Below are 16,212 nucleotides of genomic sequence, written 5' to 3'. Positions count from 1 at the left end.
CTCTTTATATTAAACAGACAAAACGAACTCCTTTTCCTTCCTTCCCTGCTATTTTATATTGATTGCTACACGCCTTTAGCAGAAAGCAGTAATTATAAATGTAATAAACAAAAATATTAAAAAATAATTTAAAATTAAAAATATATATGTTAAATAAAAACAAACGAAAACAAAAAAAAAACGAAAACCAACAGTTTTTAAGTGTAACAACTACAATAGCAACAATAAATCAGCCGTACTAGGTTTGTGTAAAACACCAATATTCATTTGTTAATCAATGATAATAATAATAAAGAAACAACATGACAACATTTCCAAAACAGAAACGAGGAACAGGATTTTAGAATCTCCTACGCATTCATTGCCTCCATACTGAAAACATGTATTTTAAGTGATTAAACTCAAAACTGGCTTACACTTTTTTTCTAAAATTCATTGCAAATGGTTTCATTTCTAAAACAAAGCGAAAAAAAAAACATTTGTCATGAATGATGTGTCACTACACAATATGTGTAATATAAAGAGGGAGAGGAGCAGCACAATACCTCTAATACATCTGAGCTAATTTAGTGAACATTATTTGTCAAAATTATACTACTAGAGTCTGCCGCAAACAAAGAAAAACGAAATATATTAAATAAATTCCTAATTATCTGGCCATGTGTTGAATATGAATTGTTAAATACGTATGTGTTTTTTATTAGTTATAAACACTAAGCGGATTATTTGTATAATTATATTTATACATATTTATTTGCAAACTTTGTGGAAAATTATCAACATTGAACAAATCTCAAATCGTTCATTGCCACCACCTTTATTTCTTAATCGATTTCAGACTTGATTGTACAACACCTGTAGCGATAAAACAATGTATTCCTTTTGTCTTTATCAGATATGGTCCGTTTGACAGTATTTAAAGTTTTCGCCTGTCGTCGGAGAGTTGTAAACGTCATAACCTGTCTCAAACATAGAAAAATATATAGCCTCATAAAGTTCTAAATTATTGTACTATCTCACATCCCAGGTTGGTTGATAAACATTTGGATCGTATTATTGAAAATTTGCTCTTTTCAGATTTTCATAAAATAAGAATTGATCGCCTGTTCTTAAGGGCATTGTTATTTTTATAAAAAAAAATAACCACATTGCTTATCGTACCAGCTTTACTTCCTGCAACCATACAGAAGGCTATTTAGGAAATGTATGGAACGATTTCTCAGATGATAGACACGCGAGCATTAAAAATTATAATCAGCTTGACAAATATTCACTCGCTGTCAAAAACTCTTATTATTTACCAAGGTTTAGGACTTTTTCGACGTATGATAGGTCGGAAAAGTATGTCATATGCGTCACAAGTTCCGACAGGCCATAAAGACTATTTATGACCTCTTCAAGCTTTTTTTATATTCTTGAGAATTCTACTCCGATGGTTCTCGCTGTATAAAGAGTCCTGCATACACAGTTCGATCAGAGATAACCCAATCAATATACTAAAGATAATTATATAGAGTCGCATTCTGCGATTCATTAAGATATGAAGATCGTTAAAAGTGAACTCGCATAATGAAGAGAATATGAAGCTGGAATCGATTTATAATGCTCTCTATGCCACTGGTATTTTCTCAATCCTGATTGAATGGATTAATAGCATGGTAAAATGCGGGTAATTAATTGGGGCTTGGATAAGAGCTCCATTAGGAAAACAGTCAGCAGAGGGACACCGCAGGGAGGAGTTCTCTCACACCTGCTTTGGCTTCTTATGATTAACGAAATACATGTGAGTTTCGACCGGCTCCGAATAAAGGCAATCGCATATGACGATGACGTTGCGATTTTGATAAAGTGGTCGATTTCATCTAACTATTTCTGATCTAATGCAAAGTGCACTAGTACAGATGGCTGGTTGGGCCTGGCAATGGTCTGAGGGCAAAACCTGCAACTCAGAACACTTTTTAAAAAAGGTTAATTTTCGAGTATTGGGTGGAGTTACTCTGATTCTCTCCTCGTGTGCCAAATACCTCGGTACGGTTCTGGACCAGCATTTAAACTTGAACAAGAACATCGAGGAACTTATAAAAAAGGGCCTCATTACCCTATGTTCATGCAGGAACGCTATAGGGATGAGCTGGGGGCTAAGACCACAAGTACTACACTGGATATAAGGTGAAGATAACAGGATTATTGATTACATACCCAGCTTTTTCGACTTCAATTACATTGATGTTACTATACCTGATGCCTGGGCTGGTGACGAGCCTCGGTCAAGCCATATACACAGACGGTTCCAAGATGGATGAAGGCTCCGGTGCTGGCGTATTCTTTCCCAACCCAATCATAAAACACTCATATAAACTTAATGACAATTGCAGGGATTTTTAGACGAAAATTCTTGCAATCACGAAGCCAGCCGAAACGGTAAAAGAAATCTGGAGTAGCAGACAAGACTATATATGTGCACAGACAAGCGACCCTCAAAACTATCAAATCAAGTGTCATTTAATCGAGAGTTACCCTTGAATGCTTTGTTGGAAACGTCTGGACCATTCTCTAAACGCGGAAAACCTACTCAAGCTAAGCAACGATGGCAGCGTCTTCCAAGTTGAAACGTTTGCAATTAAAAGGTTAGGTGAGGTTAAAGGATGCGTGGTTGTGTAAGCAACCACTCCACTCGGTGACCTATTGGTCCATTGTGTTCATCCTAATTAAGAGAAGATGGGAAGAATAAAATAATGAAAGGGAAGGAAACGAATGGTGAAGAAGCGGGCATTTGATGGTAGGTATAGAGAAGATAGTAGATTTGTATCCACGGTGCAATCAGCGTGTCGTTCTTAGTCATTTTAATCTAACTGAAGAATGACCGCTGGCTCGGTTTCGGAGAGGGAGGACAAGTCGGGCAGAATTTGCTTACCTCTGTCGCACTCCGATAAGAGTTGGTCAGTGGCAGACCCTCAAACCTCTCAGGTTTCTCTTCGTCCTTTCCATTGTCCTAGTTCATTGAGTCGCAGGGTACACCTAGCAGCTTGTTTCTCTACAAATAGACTTGAGGGTTTTTAGTTGAGTAGAGTGTCCAATGAGGATTGGGGTGCGCTCCTAAACGCGCCCGTAATTAGTAGCGATGCAACTCTTTGGACTTTATCAATGCTTTTGCTGAAAATAGTTTTCCTCCATAGGTTAGGATTGGTCGGACGACTGACTCATATAATCATTTGATTATATGATTTTCCGCCTCCTTGTAAAAAGTACGAGCTCAGTTTTAGATGGGTTCACGCCAAGTCCGTTACAGCGTGCTTATCTGAAAAATTTAACTAGAACTCCCTGCATAAGGTCTGAAACAGTTTGCGGGAATTTCCCAACAATCAACAAAACCACATCGTCAGCGTAAGCCACGACCTCTGTTCCGCCGTGTTCCAGCTCGATTAAAATGTCATTTATCACCAAAAGCCAAAGTAGTAGTTACACAATCCCTCCTTGCGGATTGCCCCCAGTGACCGTTTTCCTAACAAAACACTCCCCGATGCTTAAGTTGATGATTCTGCTGCTGGACATAACATCAATCCATTCAACTAGGAGTGGTGGTATACTAAGTTTTGTAAGAGAAGTGTGACATTGTTGAAGGTCACCTCGATGTCGAGAAAGGCTGCCAAAGTGAAGCACGAGTTATTCAGTTCTTCTCTACATAACCCACAACGTCGTGTTGCACTGTCTCAGCGTAGTTAAGGATAGTAAGGATCTAATCTCAATATCTATTAGTCTCTCCAGAGTTTTCAATAGGGGATATAAGTAACTGTAACTTGTGATGGAATGCGAGAGAGACACAGACAAGCTTTAAATGAGTGAGTTACTATTTATACTCTGTTTTGTGAGTAATAAAATAGTTCTTTCTTATTTTTAGCTCGTTTCTGCTACACTTTTTCACTGCTCTACCAAATTATTGTTTAGTTGGTGATGGTGAATCGAGGTGTAGGGTTCGAGCTTCTCGTGAATTATTAAGATAAATTATTAGGTTTAATTTGTTATTTGATAAGTTTGAATTAATCATTGAATTTGTATTATGTTAGGGTATTGTAGATAGATAATATAAGTTATGGGCCCTGTGGACTTATTTATATTTCTTTGTAAGGTAAATAAATGAAATATCACTTCCAGGAATGGAATATTCTTACCGTCGATGCATTCTGTAACATGGCGGGAATAATGACATCCGGTCTCGGTGACTTGAAAGTCTTGAATGAGTTTATAGCCCACAAAATCTTGGGAGTGCTTACAATCCTCTCAGTCAGACTCACGTCCATCGCCCCACGATGTTGACTAAACTGATCTACCAGTTGGTCATTTACCGCATCAGTGCAGTTCAGAAAATGAGTACTTGATAACAAATTGAGAGTCTTTAGACCAGAGTCAGTCCAGCTTCCGTCATTCCGTTTTGGATTTGCAATTAGAAAGACTATACCTAGTTCGAAAATACCATGGAATGGCAATTGCAATTAACAGTGTTTATTTATTATAGTAGTAGTACAATATTAAACAATATCCGTTAAAATTTCTCCCAATATGCTATATATCTTCCGTCATTCCGTTTTGGATTTGCAATTAGAAAGACTATACCTAGTTCGAAAATACCATGGAATGGCAATTGCAATTAATAGTGTTTATTTATTATAGTAGTAGTACAATAGTAAACAATATCCGTTAAAATTTCTTCCAATATGCTATATATCAGTCCCATTTCCATCGGTCCGGCGCAGATTTTGGTACCAATTTTTATTTTCTTAAAATGCTTCTCCTTAATTAATAAATAGTCGTTTTTTTGTTTCTTTCTTTCGATATGGAAAAATTTAACCGAAATGAATTTAAAATGTAAATGTTACCTTGATTTGATTAAAAACAAGTAAGCAAAGGCTATAATCGTGCGGGGCCGACTATGTGATACCCTACAACACCACAATATGATAGAAGACCCCTTATGTCCAAATCCATTTTGGGAGATTTCGTTTTTGAAATTAGCTTTTAGTTGTTGTCGTCCATTTACAGCTGAATATAATCCAATGGTCATCCAAAATGTTAGACTTTTTTCATGTCCTTAACTCTCTTCTCAGGCGTGTCGATTGGCTTCAATTGTGTGATCAAGAACATTTTTCTGTTTTTGGTTCATTTGAACCCCTAAATATTTTGCGATCATCTCCAAAAGCGAGAGGCCCCTCTGTATCTCCAAATCTAGATTAATATATGATTTTCTTGTCTACGATATTTGGCTATATTCGTCGACGAAATCAGCATAAAAAAGACAGAAGTTCGCCTTTTGTGTATTTCGAATATCGCCTGTAAGTAATGTTGGTATTTTTTTTTTCACACAAAAGTAGTGGTCCATTCTATCCTCTGTTCTAACTCTAACTTCATGCGAGATTTCGTGTCTTTTGGTTTCTATTTGTGACCTTTATAACGGCTGCAAAATCAAAAATATTTTTAATTGTTGGTCCATTCAACCTCTAAATACATTGCAGACATCTTTGAAATCGATAGACCTAGTCCTTCTGGGCCTAATCGGACGATAATTGCAATCTGTATATAATAACTTCAACCCGTGTTGTAAAGTGCAAAAATATTACAAAATATACACTTCAGTATTATAAGTCAAATTAAAAAAAAACACATGCGATAAAAAATATGAAAAAATAAAAAAATGTCACAAAATACAACAAAATTTGTATTAACATCGTTATTGGAAATTTTTCATGCGATTTTTTTAGATTTTATACTTTTATGCCAAAAGGGCATTCTAAATTTACAAAATTTGTCAAAATCGCTCCAGCCATTCTGGAGATATAAGCATTATAGCTAGCATCCCCTTCCTTTGTATATATACATTGTATATATTTCGCTATATATATCCGATATTTTTACTATCGGCATCTACGTAACGTCAGAATTGACCTGTTCTTCTATTTGTGATTTCGCCGGCATTAAAAATATTCGCGGTTTAATGGAAAATTTGACTTTTATTTATCACAAATGCTATGGTCTATTTCAACCACTAAATATTACCCGATGACCATCAAAATTGGAAGGTTTCTGCCCAGCCCAAAGCTCTAGCTCCATGCTAACTTTCGCTTCGATTGGTCTATAATTGTGACCTGTAGAGCAACTGCAAAATCAGGATTTTTCAGTTTTTGGTCCATTTCAACCCCTAAATATTATGCGATCATCTTCAAAAGAAATAGGGTTCTATTCTGACCCTAACCCCACCTACATATCAAATTTCGTGAAGATCGGTTCATAATTGCGACCTGTAGAGTGATTACAAATTAACATGGACAGACGGACGGACGGACATACATAGCTAGATCGACTCAGCTCGGCGAGATAGGAAGATCCATATATACTTTCCTATGTGGGAAATCAATATTTCGTGGTGTTACATAATTTTTGGCCCAATCAAACTTATAATACCCCCAACACATAGTGTTGTAGGGTATAATGACTAAATATCAAATGTTAGAGTTGAACCCCAGTTGTTTCTATCACAAATTTTCATATTTATCGAATTAAAATGAGCAAACCCAAATTCGTTTCGAATTTTCCAATATCGAATACAAGAATTTGAGCCAAGGCTCTGCAAGCACTCAGGACATATCAAAGTATCTGCAAAGAAGTAGCAGACGTCAAGTGAATGGGAAGGAGCTCTCTCCGTATTATGAAACCTCCAATATAGTCAATTTGGGTTTTGTAGGGATATGTCAACCAAATTACAAAAAATACTTTGTTTTTCTCCTTCATTTCGTAATCAGTAGTTGATTTTTTGAAAATAATATGGGTCTGTTTTAAGTATGTCATTTACAATGCAGCATTAACAAGGCAAAAATTCAAGTTATTTGTCATAGAACGACCATGATTAACCGATTATATGAAACGCTATTACTAAGAAGAACAGGAAATAGATAACTTTTATATATTCTTTATCAAATATGTATTGCAAAAAATCTTATCAAAAATTTATTGTCATAAGTGAATAATGCAGATTTACAGTAACAAAATGCAAGTAAGGGACTATTTTCCAATGTCAATACGAAAATGAATGCGAAAAAAATACGATTTTTGTTTATAAAATAAATAAATTTGAAAAACACTCGAGATTGAGTAACAGGCATTTAATTTTCCAAAAACCGTTGATATACATAGACCAAACCAGAATCGAAATCGCATACAAATAATATCAGTACCAAGTACGAAAGCGTAGACAAGAAAGTGCGAAACCAAGGGGAAAATGTCTTAAAAAAATTAAGCATAGCAAGGAGTCATCTTGAAATTGGATGTACATTGGAAGTCATCATGAAATTGGATGTACATTTGGCAAAACGTCTTGATGTTAGCAGGTTGAAGGAAACCACTTCTATCCTTAATTTCCGCAGTCGTGGCGGTTCGATTTGTGATTTCACTCGAAAGCGAAGCTTGCTTGCGAGCAGGATTGCTCGAAGAGTGGAAGTTTTTTACGAATTCTACTCTTCACTCGTTGGTTTTTTGTGAGAGCACATGGCTAAATCAAGAGAATAGGATAATTTTGAGAAAGTTGTGAATGAAGGAACCTATCTGTATGTTGTACTGTCAGAATTACCAAAAAAAAGTGTGTAGTTTATTTTGTATAACGAGAAAAAAATGAAATCTAAAATTTCATTCAATTATCAAGTTTTTATCGTATCAAATGTTTTAAGAATAATTTCATCAATTATTACGCTACATTCTAACTAACTGACTTCCACATTTTCTCAGGCTACATTTTCGAAGTTATATTTTCTTAGCGCATTCTGGTATGATCAGCATTTTTAGCGATAAATGTCGAATATTGAATATATTAAAAACATGTTTGCGATTTCAAAACTATAATTTGGAATATATTGAAATATCAAAATGTATACCAGATTTTGTTTATATTAAACGCATATTTTAGATTTTATTCAATGTATTCCATTTCATGGCCCTTAACATCATACAATTTCGTGACAATATTATAAATATACTACAACAAACTTATTGAAAAACAACTAAGATGAAATATAATAAACAGAAGACGACTGTTATGGGATTTTTTACAAGCCACCAGAAGTTTGTGATTCTGTTGAAATGTCTAATGACTTCAAAAGGGCTTCCACTGACGGATCGCGACCTCGGAAATGACGGAATACTTCAGCGGTGGGCATAGTGCTACCCGAAGCTAGGAAAGTATCTTTGAAACGTTTGCCAATTGAACTTGCATCCGTAGAGTTCTCCAAAAATGCATCGGAAATGTCAGCAGCAATCATTTTCGAATAAAGGTGACTGAAGTGTGCTGCTCCCCAATCACCGGAAAATATTTCGGTCCATGAACAGGGATGTGAATCTTTTTTGTCCAAAGGCAGGCATCTATACACGGGCCATAATTTACGAACAATTTCTGCCCAAAATTGCTCGGATTGATGCAGTTCTATATCCAAATCGGATAGATAAAGTTCATGGCATAAATTATAACCAGCCAGGTGGGTTTTTAGTAGGCGAACATTTCTAGCCAAATCGTCTGGTAAAGCTTCGTCAGACTCAATATGGCCGGATACGGTTTTCAAAATTGTAGGATTATCTAAAAAGTTGCACATAACATGTCCTGCTACTTGTGAGGCATCCCATTCAACACCCGACAAACCAGCCAAGTCGGTGAATGAAGCTCTGGTCAAAAGATGTTGCATGGCAGATCCAAATGTTTTAAATACCATCTTCAAATCATCAACATTCAGTAAATATGGCTTATCATCAACTGGTGCATTGAAATTAAATATCAATGCGCACAATGGCGACAAACCCGCTGCATCATTACGATTACGTACGCTAACCATCCAGCCATTGTTCTTTCCGAATTTGTTTTCTTTTGAATAACAATCGACATAGAAACCTCCAACGGGATGATTGCTGTTTGGGGCATCACAATCAAAGACATCAAAGTATTTTACAGCTGGTTGCCATACCTGAGCATCTGGACGTTCTACAATTTTGATATTAAAGAGCTTTTCACTTAAAGCAAAAAGTCCCGAAAATACTCGAGGCAATGGGAAATATACGCGTAGAGCTTCTTCATCTAACTTGTGTTCAGATAACAAATATTTACGCTGCCAATAGGTAACATCGCATAACTCCAATTTGTGCTCGAAACCACTTTTTGTAGCAAACTGTTGCAAATGCTCAATTTCCACAGATTGGGCGGGACCAGCAAATTGCAGAAGTTTGGAGAAAACTTGTTTTAGTTGCGGAATTTCTTTGACCATTTTAGTTTGCATTGACATTGTTGCAAAATTAGGGTAGCCCAAAGCTTTGGCTTGTCTGCGTCGCAATGCACGAATTTTCTCCAAATGTGTACTATTCTCTAAACTTTGTTCAATGTAGTTTGATGCCTTACGGGTGTTAGCTTGCCATATGTTCCAACGTTGCATGCGATCGGGGCAATATTTAAGGAAACCTTCAACTATTTGCGGTTGCAATGTAAATTTCCAAGGACCTTGTGTTACGGGTGCATTTGAATCAATTGCTGTGGCTTCCAGAAGAGTTGAGGGAAAATCCCTTACTAATTGATAGTCGTTAATGATGTGGGCAAAGCTGTGTACTGAAACATTTACTTTATTCTTGAAGGTAGCTCTTTCCTTACCCAATCGCATTAGTATTTCTTTAAGGCCATTTCTGCTGTCATTATTTAAATTTAAGCCATTGAGTTTTCCCTCCAGTAAGTACTTTTGCAAGAGACGTTTTTCTTGTGGATCTTTTAAGTCTTCGGATTCTTGTTCTTGCAGAGCTTCAAATAATGTCTTATTGCAGAATCTGGAAGCTCTTGCATTTCTAGCTCTCTCGTGTATGTTCATATAGGATTTGGTAGGTATCAATGTACTGTTACCCAAGTACAAAGCCTTTGCAATTCCCCATGTTGTGTCGAGTGGTCCTGTGACTTCATCCAATTCCTTAAAAACACGACCCACATCAATTTTCTCATTTTCCGGGAGATCCTGTATTTCACCCTCAATACGTTTAACTAACTTTTCCACAGCACCAGCCTGACTTCCAATGGCTCCTAAACAATTTTCAATTGTTATGTCATTGAAAGCTGGCAAGCCATCTGGCTTAACAATAACATCTCCAGCCTGACCTTCCTCCCCTATTTCTGGTACTCTGAAATATACAACGGAAAGTGTCATTTTGTGGTTACCTCAGACCTCATGCCGGTGGGTTCAGTGCTGTAGTCAGCAGCCTACTTACAGTACAATGTAACCATTTTTGGGTTTTGTGGTATGTAAATATCTTCTTGCCGCTGGATTTTTTGTCAATTGTCGAACAGCCGTTAACATATTTCTCGATTTTTATTTAACAATTAGCAATTTGATTTTCAATGCACTCGAGAAATATGTTGATTTACACAACCAAAGTCAGCTGGTGAAGAATTCCAAAGCACACAAACAAACGCACAATCAATTAAATGGGAAGCTGACGTTTACCTAATACAGTTAGCGTGTTAAAACTTCGTTAGCGCCAACAGTCCTCACTGTGTTTATACCACTAAGGCAAATGACAAATGTCAGCTGTTTTTCAGTGTTGGACAGCGGCGGACACGACTTTTGGTTTTGTCATTGAATTTTTAGTGTTTTTTGATTGTACAAAGAAAGTATAAACAATATTAAATTTAGGAATAGCAACTATTATTTATGTGGAAAACTTTAGTATATTTGTAAAGTCATAACTTATTAGAGGAAGATTTGCTGTCGTCTCTATTACTCTGCTGGCGACTTTAAAACGTTATCACAAAAACAGCTGTTTCAATCTTCCCTTTTGCCCGGTCTAACTATGAATTTCGTAATAAAACTGTCTAGACATGGATATAATTATCAATATATCCGGAAACTATCTACAACGAGGAGAGTAGTTGTAACAGGTCTTGGAACTGTATCACCATTGGGTATTACCCTCAAAGAATCGTGGCAACGATTGATAAATTGCGAGTCAGCCATCTCAAAATTAAGCGATGACTACAAGGGCCTACCATGCCAAGTTGCGGCACAAATCAAGAAGGATAAACTTCCTCTCGAACAATACTTAACAAAAAGTGATATTAAACTAATGAGTCCAGCAACACAACTTTCAATTTTGGCAACAGAAGAGGCATTACAGGCAGCAAAATTGAATACGAAAGACTTGAATAACGATCAATTGGAACGCATTGGAGTATGTGTTGGTATGGGCATGTTCGATTTAAGTGAAGTCTATGGTGCATGGCAACAATTACAACGTGGGTATAATCGCGTTAGCCCATTCTTTGTGCCACGTCTACTGCCAAATATGGCGTGTGGTCACATTAGTATGAAATATGGCTTGAGAGGTCCTAATCATTCGGTTTCCACTGCATGTGCTACTGGCGCTCATGCCATAGGCGATGCTATGCGCTTTATAAGAAATGGTGATGCTGATGTTATGATTGCCGGAAGCGGGGAATCTTGCATTGATCCTTTGTCAATTGCTGGTTTCTGCAGACTGCGCGCACTGAGTACATCTTTTAATGAGACTCCCGAGAGAGCATCGAGACCCTTTGATAAAAAGCGCGATGGTTTCGTTATGGGTGAAGGATCAGCTATATTAATTTTAGAAGAATTAGAATATGCACGAAAACGTAATGCACCGATTTTAGCTGAAATATTGGGCTATGGGTTATCGGGTGATGCCTATCACATCACCTCACCCAGCGAAGATGGCACAGGTGCTACATTGGCTATGCAACGTGCAATCAAGGACGCCGGTATAAAACCGGAAGAGGTAACATATGTGAATGCCCACGCCACTTCAACGCCTACGGGTGATCGAATTGAGGCTCGCGCAATACAAACAGTATTTGGGGAACATTCTTCGAATATTCGTGTATCCTCAACAAAAGGAGCTCATGGTCACCTACTAGGATCATCCGGTAATTTAGAAGCGGCTTTCCTCATACAGGGATGTTATGAAAATAAACTACCGCCATCAATAAATGTGGATAACTTGGATGAGAGCGTTCAAGTTCGCATTGTATCAAAGCCCGAAATATGGTGTGAAGATGGAGGAAAACGACGCATTGCTCTGAAAAATTCATTTGGATTTGGCGGTACTAATGCTTCGTTATGCATTTCCAGTTACAGCTAAAACTGGCAGCCGATAACTGTTTTTTTTTTAGAATTTGCATTTTTGTTATAATTGTTGCTAAGTTGAATATGTATCTTTCGAAAAATAAAATTGTTTTAAATGATGTGAAGAAAAATGTTGCTTCGTTTAAGTTTGTAGGAAGTTCGACAAGTAATTACCCCTGTCATCCATTATCTACTTTGCTTACAAATTTGTAAATGTAATTTTATTTTACCTTATATTTTAAAAATAATAATCATAACTTATATTTCTAACAATTCTTGGAAAGAAGTTGAAAGTTTCTGGAAGAGAAAGAAATGTTGATAATCCAATTATTTATATGCATTAAATTATAGATACGAACCGATTTACAGAATGGACATGTTCCAAATGCAACATCTAGGAAAGTTTTGCCATCGGCTAGAGTATTAAACCATTCCTTTAAACACTCAGCATGAAATATGAGATTACAGTGAGAGTTGTCACATGAAATTATAGGGATTTCACCACGATCCAATTTATAACTATAACATATATTACAATAGCCAAGATCATTAATATCAGTGTCATCAGTTGGTGACATGGGAAAGAAACATAAATCAAAAATGCGTAGAAGGTTTTTGTGCACATCCAGTTCATTATCCCAATCACGCAGACCTTCACTGTAAACCCGACGAAGATTGGTCACCTCGGTTGTTGGTCCAATTAAATGTACGCTCATCGATGTCAATGGACTAAATGGGTCAGAAAATTGAAGCTTTATAAATACACGTTCTTTCAGAACAAATAATCTCCAATTTTCCTTAGTTGTGGGAAGACTTGGTTGGACAACGTGGCATAATTCATCAATTTCCGCGAAATTCTCATAAAACGGAGACAAATCATCTAATATTTTTCGAAACTGTTGTAGTAATGCTGTAAGTGAAGTAGCTTTTCCCAATAATTCAGGTACATCGATACATTTGGGTAAACTGTGGTCTAATAATTGTAGTGAAGGAAGTGCTACGTCCAAATAATGTTGTTCGCTCTGGGAAAAGTTACAAAAACGTACACGAGAACACGATTCATTTGTCTGGATTTCATATTCAGCGGGTAAATATAGACCAGCTATTTCAGCATAGATATTTTGATTTTCTAACTTTGGGACATGACTTTCATCTTCACATTTTTTCAGTCTATTAATTACATATGGGATATTATCGATAAGTTCGCCAACAGTCCAATTGCAATTGATTTTGGAATTGGCGGGGGTAAATGTTTCCACTTTAAAATTTTGTATTATGTGCATTGTAACACCCTCCAACACTGGATAATTCGGGCACATTACTTTCACATTAACCCAAAAATCCTGTAAAAATCCCCAAGTTTTTACCAAATAACAACAACATAATTTAATTGTCTTACGTTTATCTTTAAAGGTCCTTCAATACATATACAGTTTTTGTTGCCATACCGAGTATGGCAAACGAGGCCAACATACTTTAATGAAAGTTCCTCAAGTTCAGGGCAATCCTCAAAGTCCATTTCCAGGTTTTATTTGAATAGCGTAATTAAAGAGCGCTTGTTTTAAAGTTGATTGGGCACATAAAGAACCGAACATGGCAGAAGAGTACAGGTAGATGCATCAACGCTTGGGAGCATAGATATGTCAAAAAAATTTAAATGTTATTTCAAATATAAGTAGATTTTTATATGTTTTCTTATACGAGGTCATTCGGAGGATATTATAATTCTTGTTTTTCAACAATTTTTACAAATTTAAATAATTTTTCATTCAACATTTTCAATTCCAAAATTGGTTTGCGTCTACCTATATTCTTCTACCATAGAACCGAAAATGAATAATATCGCATTTAGACCATGGTAGAAGAATACAGGTAGTCGCATCGGCACAGCTGCTGGGACAATGAACTGTCAAACTTATTTTGAAATTGAAAATGTTGAATGAAAAATTATTGAAGTTTGTAAAAATTGCGTCGTATACGAAAACATATAAAAATCTACTTATTTTTGATAAAAATATTTTGAACATTTGACTTATCGATGTTCCCAAGCGTTGATGCATCTACCTATATTCTTTTACCACGATTTAGACCAAATATAAAATCAGGTTCATAGCTCAATGTTAACTCCATGGTAGAAAAATACAGGTAACAACAAGTGTTGTTGTACAACAATAGTAACAACAACAACAATTTTGTTTTTGTACGAATTACAAGTGTCAGAGTTATATGTCCAAAAATGTAGACAAAATAATTAATTTTCAATAAATTATCTTGATTTTACAATTATACATTTTTGGAATTTGGACTATTAAATTTGAAATGCAGAAGAATAGTTCCTCAATTATTCAATTTGAATGCTTTCATACCATGGCAGAAGAATACAGGTAGATGCATCAACGCTTGGGAACATTGATATGTCAAAAAAATTGAAATGTTTTTTTAAATATAAGCAGATTTTTATATGTTTTCTTATTCTAAGTCAAAAGAAGGTTATTATAATTCGCGTTTTTTCAAAAATTTTTGCAAATTTAAATAATTTTTCATTTAACATTTTCAATTCCAAAATTGGTTTGACAGTTCATTGTCCCAGCAGCTGTGTCGACGCGTCTACCTATATTCTTCTACCATGTTTCATACCATTCACCTGAATGTATAGTTGTTAGCTGTAGGTTCTAATCTCTCAACACTTCAAGCAATCGCTAGAAATTCGTGGAAAATGCAGCATCCCTTTCAAGTTGAAACCAAACAGCATACATACATAAAGTATTCTACATTTTGCAATTTTAGGAAAGATGAAATATACGAATATACAATCTAACGTGGTGTCGCTGTTCCTTAACCGAACCGTTTCCGAACCATCGCCTTTGGCGATGTTTTCTATTATTACGCAAAAAATATGTTCACATCGCCCTGAAATGAAATTTTATATCAAAAAAGGGTATACCTATTTTATATCAAGAAATGGAATTAAATCACAAAACGTCATATCGAGTTTGGCACTAGTATTACTATAGAGTCAAATCAACTGGGACTTGCTGTTACCTGTAATAATTATACCATAAGTTAACTCAAAGTTTTTTTTTATTTTTTGAGATGTGATATTAATTAACATTAATTTTTATTGAACACACAATAAATAAGTATTCCAATTGTCACAGCTAATTATCAGGCTAGCTGTTTAAATACATAATCGTGACTGAAATTACCAAAAACAAACACAAATTGGTCGGTTTTCTAAACGTTGGTACATGGCAGTATGATGCAAGGAAATCTCATGCAAACATATGCTATAAGCATGGTACAATAAAAAGGTAAGGTAAAGCTACCAGCTGATATATAATTTTTTTTTCAAAGTGTTCCCGACTTCTGCCAAATTTGTATATGTATTTACATGGTACAATGAAATCAAGATAGGGCAGAACTACCATATGATATTATTTTATTTATTTATTTATTTTTTTTTTATTTTCTTGGCTTAACATGTCAACTTTATTTGCGTATGCGTGTGTATTGTTTTCAATTTATGAAATTTGTTAAGAAAATATTCAAACTCAGCTGATTTCAAAATGCTTATTTCAACATATGCACGGAAAAATTGCCAATTGTAGCAAAATAAATCTGTAGAGATATGTAGAACACGATTTTAAAAAGAAAGTAGGCCTTTCATTCAGTTTTCCCGTTTATTAATTATTTGTTCAAAAACAATGTAACCATGGTACAATAATAATTGTACCATGAATGTAACAAGATGCATTTGTTTTGATCGTAATTCTGACATTACAATTCTTACAAGTAGAGCTCATTACGTGCAACTTTTTCCAAGTTATCCTACCTTGACTCCATTGTACCCACGGTAAAATTAAGGAGGTAAAGCCATTTCAAATGCGACTATCCATCTCTGCATTACATGTAATTTACCTTGTCATATTTAACTGAATATAAAATAGGTCCCCATCTCCGATTTTTGTGTATACTATAATTATAATAATAATAATAATGAGAAGTCAAAATAAGTTTGCATGATTTTACTTTCTTCATTCTTCCATGATTG

General features: G+C 35.6%; 3 protein-coding genes across 3 annotated transcripts; 1 reads left to right on the top strand and 2 right to left on the bottom strand.

Annotated features, from left to right (window-relative positions):
• Nucleotides 1–7,920: 7,920 nt before the first annotated feature.
• Nucleotides 7,921–10,511, bottom strand: LOC101898566 (uncharacterized). Its single transcript, XM_005189481.4, has 2 exons — nucleotides 10,270–10,511; nucleotides 7,921–10,182 (listed from the first exon to the last, which is right to left on the bottom strand). Exons 1-2 carry the CDS (start codon nucleotides 10,356–10,358, stop codon nucleotides 8,088–8,090), a joined length of 2,184 nt encoding a protein of 727 aa, XP_005189538.2. The 5' UTR covers nucleotides 10,359–10,511; the 3' UTR covers nucleotides 7,921–8,087.
• Nucleotides 10,512–10,621: 110 nt separating this feature from the next.
• On the top strand, nucleotides 10,622–12,187 carry LOC101898390 (3-oxoacyl-[acyl-carrier-protein] synthase, mitochondrial). The gene has a single exon (XM_005189480.4). It carries the CDS (start codon nucleotides 10,852–10,854, stop codon nucleotides 12,175–12,177), a length of 1,326 nt encoding a protein of 441 aa, XP_005189537.2. The 5' UTR covers nucleotides 10,622–10,851; the 3' UTR covers nucleotides 12,178–12,187.
• Nucleotides 12,188–12,284: 97 nt separating this feature from the next.
• On the bottom strand, nucleotides 12,285–13,984 carry LOC101898216 (uncharacterized). The gene is made up of 3 exons (XM_005189479.4): nucleotides 13,561–13,984; nucleotides 12,521–13,504; nucleotides 12,285–12,458 (listed from the first exon to the last, which is right to left on the bottom strand). Exons 1-3 carry the CDS (start codon nucleotides 13,678–13,680, stop codon nucleotides 12,420–12,422), a joined length of 1,143 nt encoding a protein of 380 aa, XP_005189536.3. The 5' UTR covers nucleotides 13,681–13,984; the 3' UTR covers nucleotides 12,285–12,419.
• Between the last annotated feature and the right edge of the window lie 2,228 nt (nucleotides 13,985–16,212).

This window comes from Musca domestica, unplaced genomic scaffold (genome assembly GCF_030504385.1).
Source record: "Musca domestica strain aabys unplaced genomic scaffold, Musca_domestica.polishedcontigs.V.1.1 4, whole genome shotgun sequence".
Lineage (NCBI taxonomy): Eukaryota > Metazoa > Arthropoda > Insecta > Diptera > Muscidae > Musca > Musca domestica.
Note: the sequence above shows the minus strand (reverse complement) of the source record. Positions and strands in the feature narration are given on the sequence as shown.

What these genes read in the sequence shown, in the direction of transcription:
- LOC101898566 (XM_005189481.4), bottom strand. Translation starts at nt 10,358, where the DNA reads ATGTTAACGGCTGTTCGACAATTGACAAAAAATCCAGCGGCAAGAAGA. An exon ending in AAAAATGGTTACATTGTACT is followed by an intron (nt 10,183 to 10,269) that starts GTAAGTAGGCTG and finishes TGTATATTTCAG; the next exon opens with AGTACCAGAAATAGGGGAGG.
- LOC101898390 (XM_005189480.4), top strand. Translation starts at nt 10,852, where the DNA reads ATGAATTTCGTAATAAAACTGTCTAGACATGGATATAATTATCAATAT.
- LOC101898216 (XM_005189479.4), bottom strand. Translation starts at nt 13,680, where the DNA reads ATGGACTTTGAGGATTGCCCTGAACTTGAGGAACTTTCATTAAAGTAT. An exon ending in AAGGACCTTTAAAGATAAAC is followed by an intron (nt 13,505 to 13,560) that starts GTAAGACAATTA and finishes GGATTTTTACAG; the next exon opens with GATTTTTGGGTTAATGTGAA. An exon ending in CATGTCCATTCTGTAAATCG is followed by an intron (nt 12,459 to 12,520) that starts GTTCGTATCTAT and finishes TTTCTCTTCCAG; the next exon opens with AAACTTTCAACTTCTTTCCA.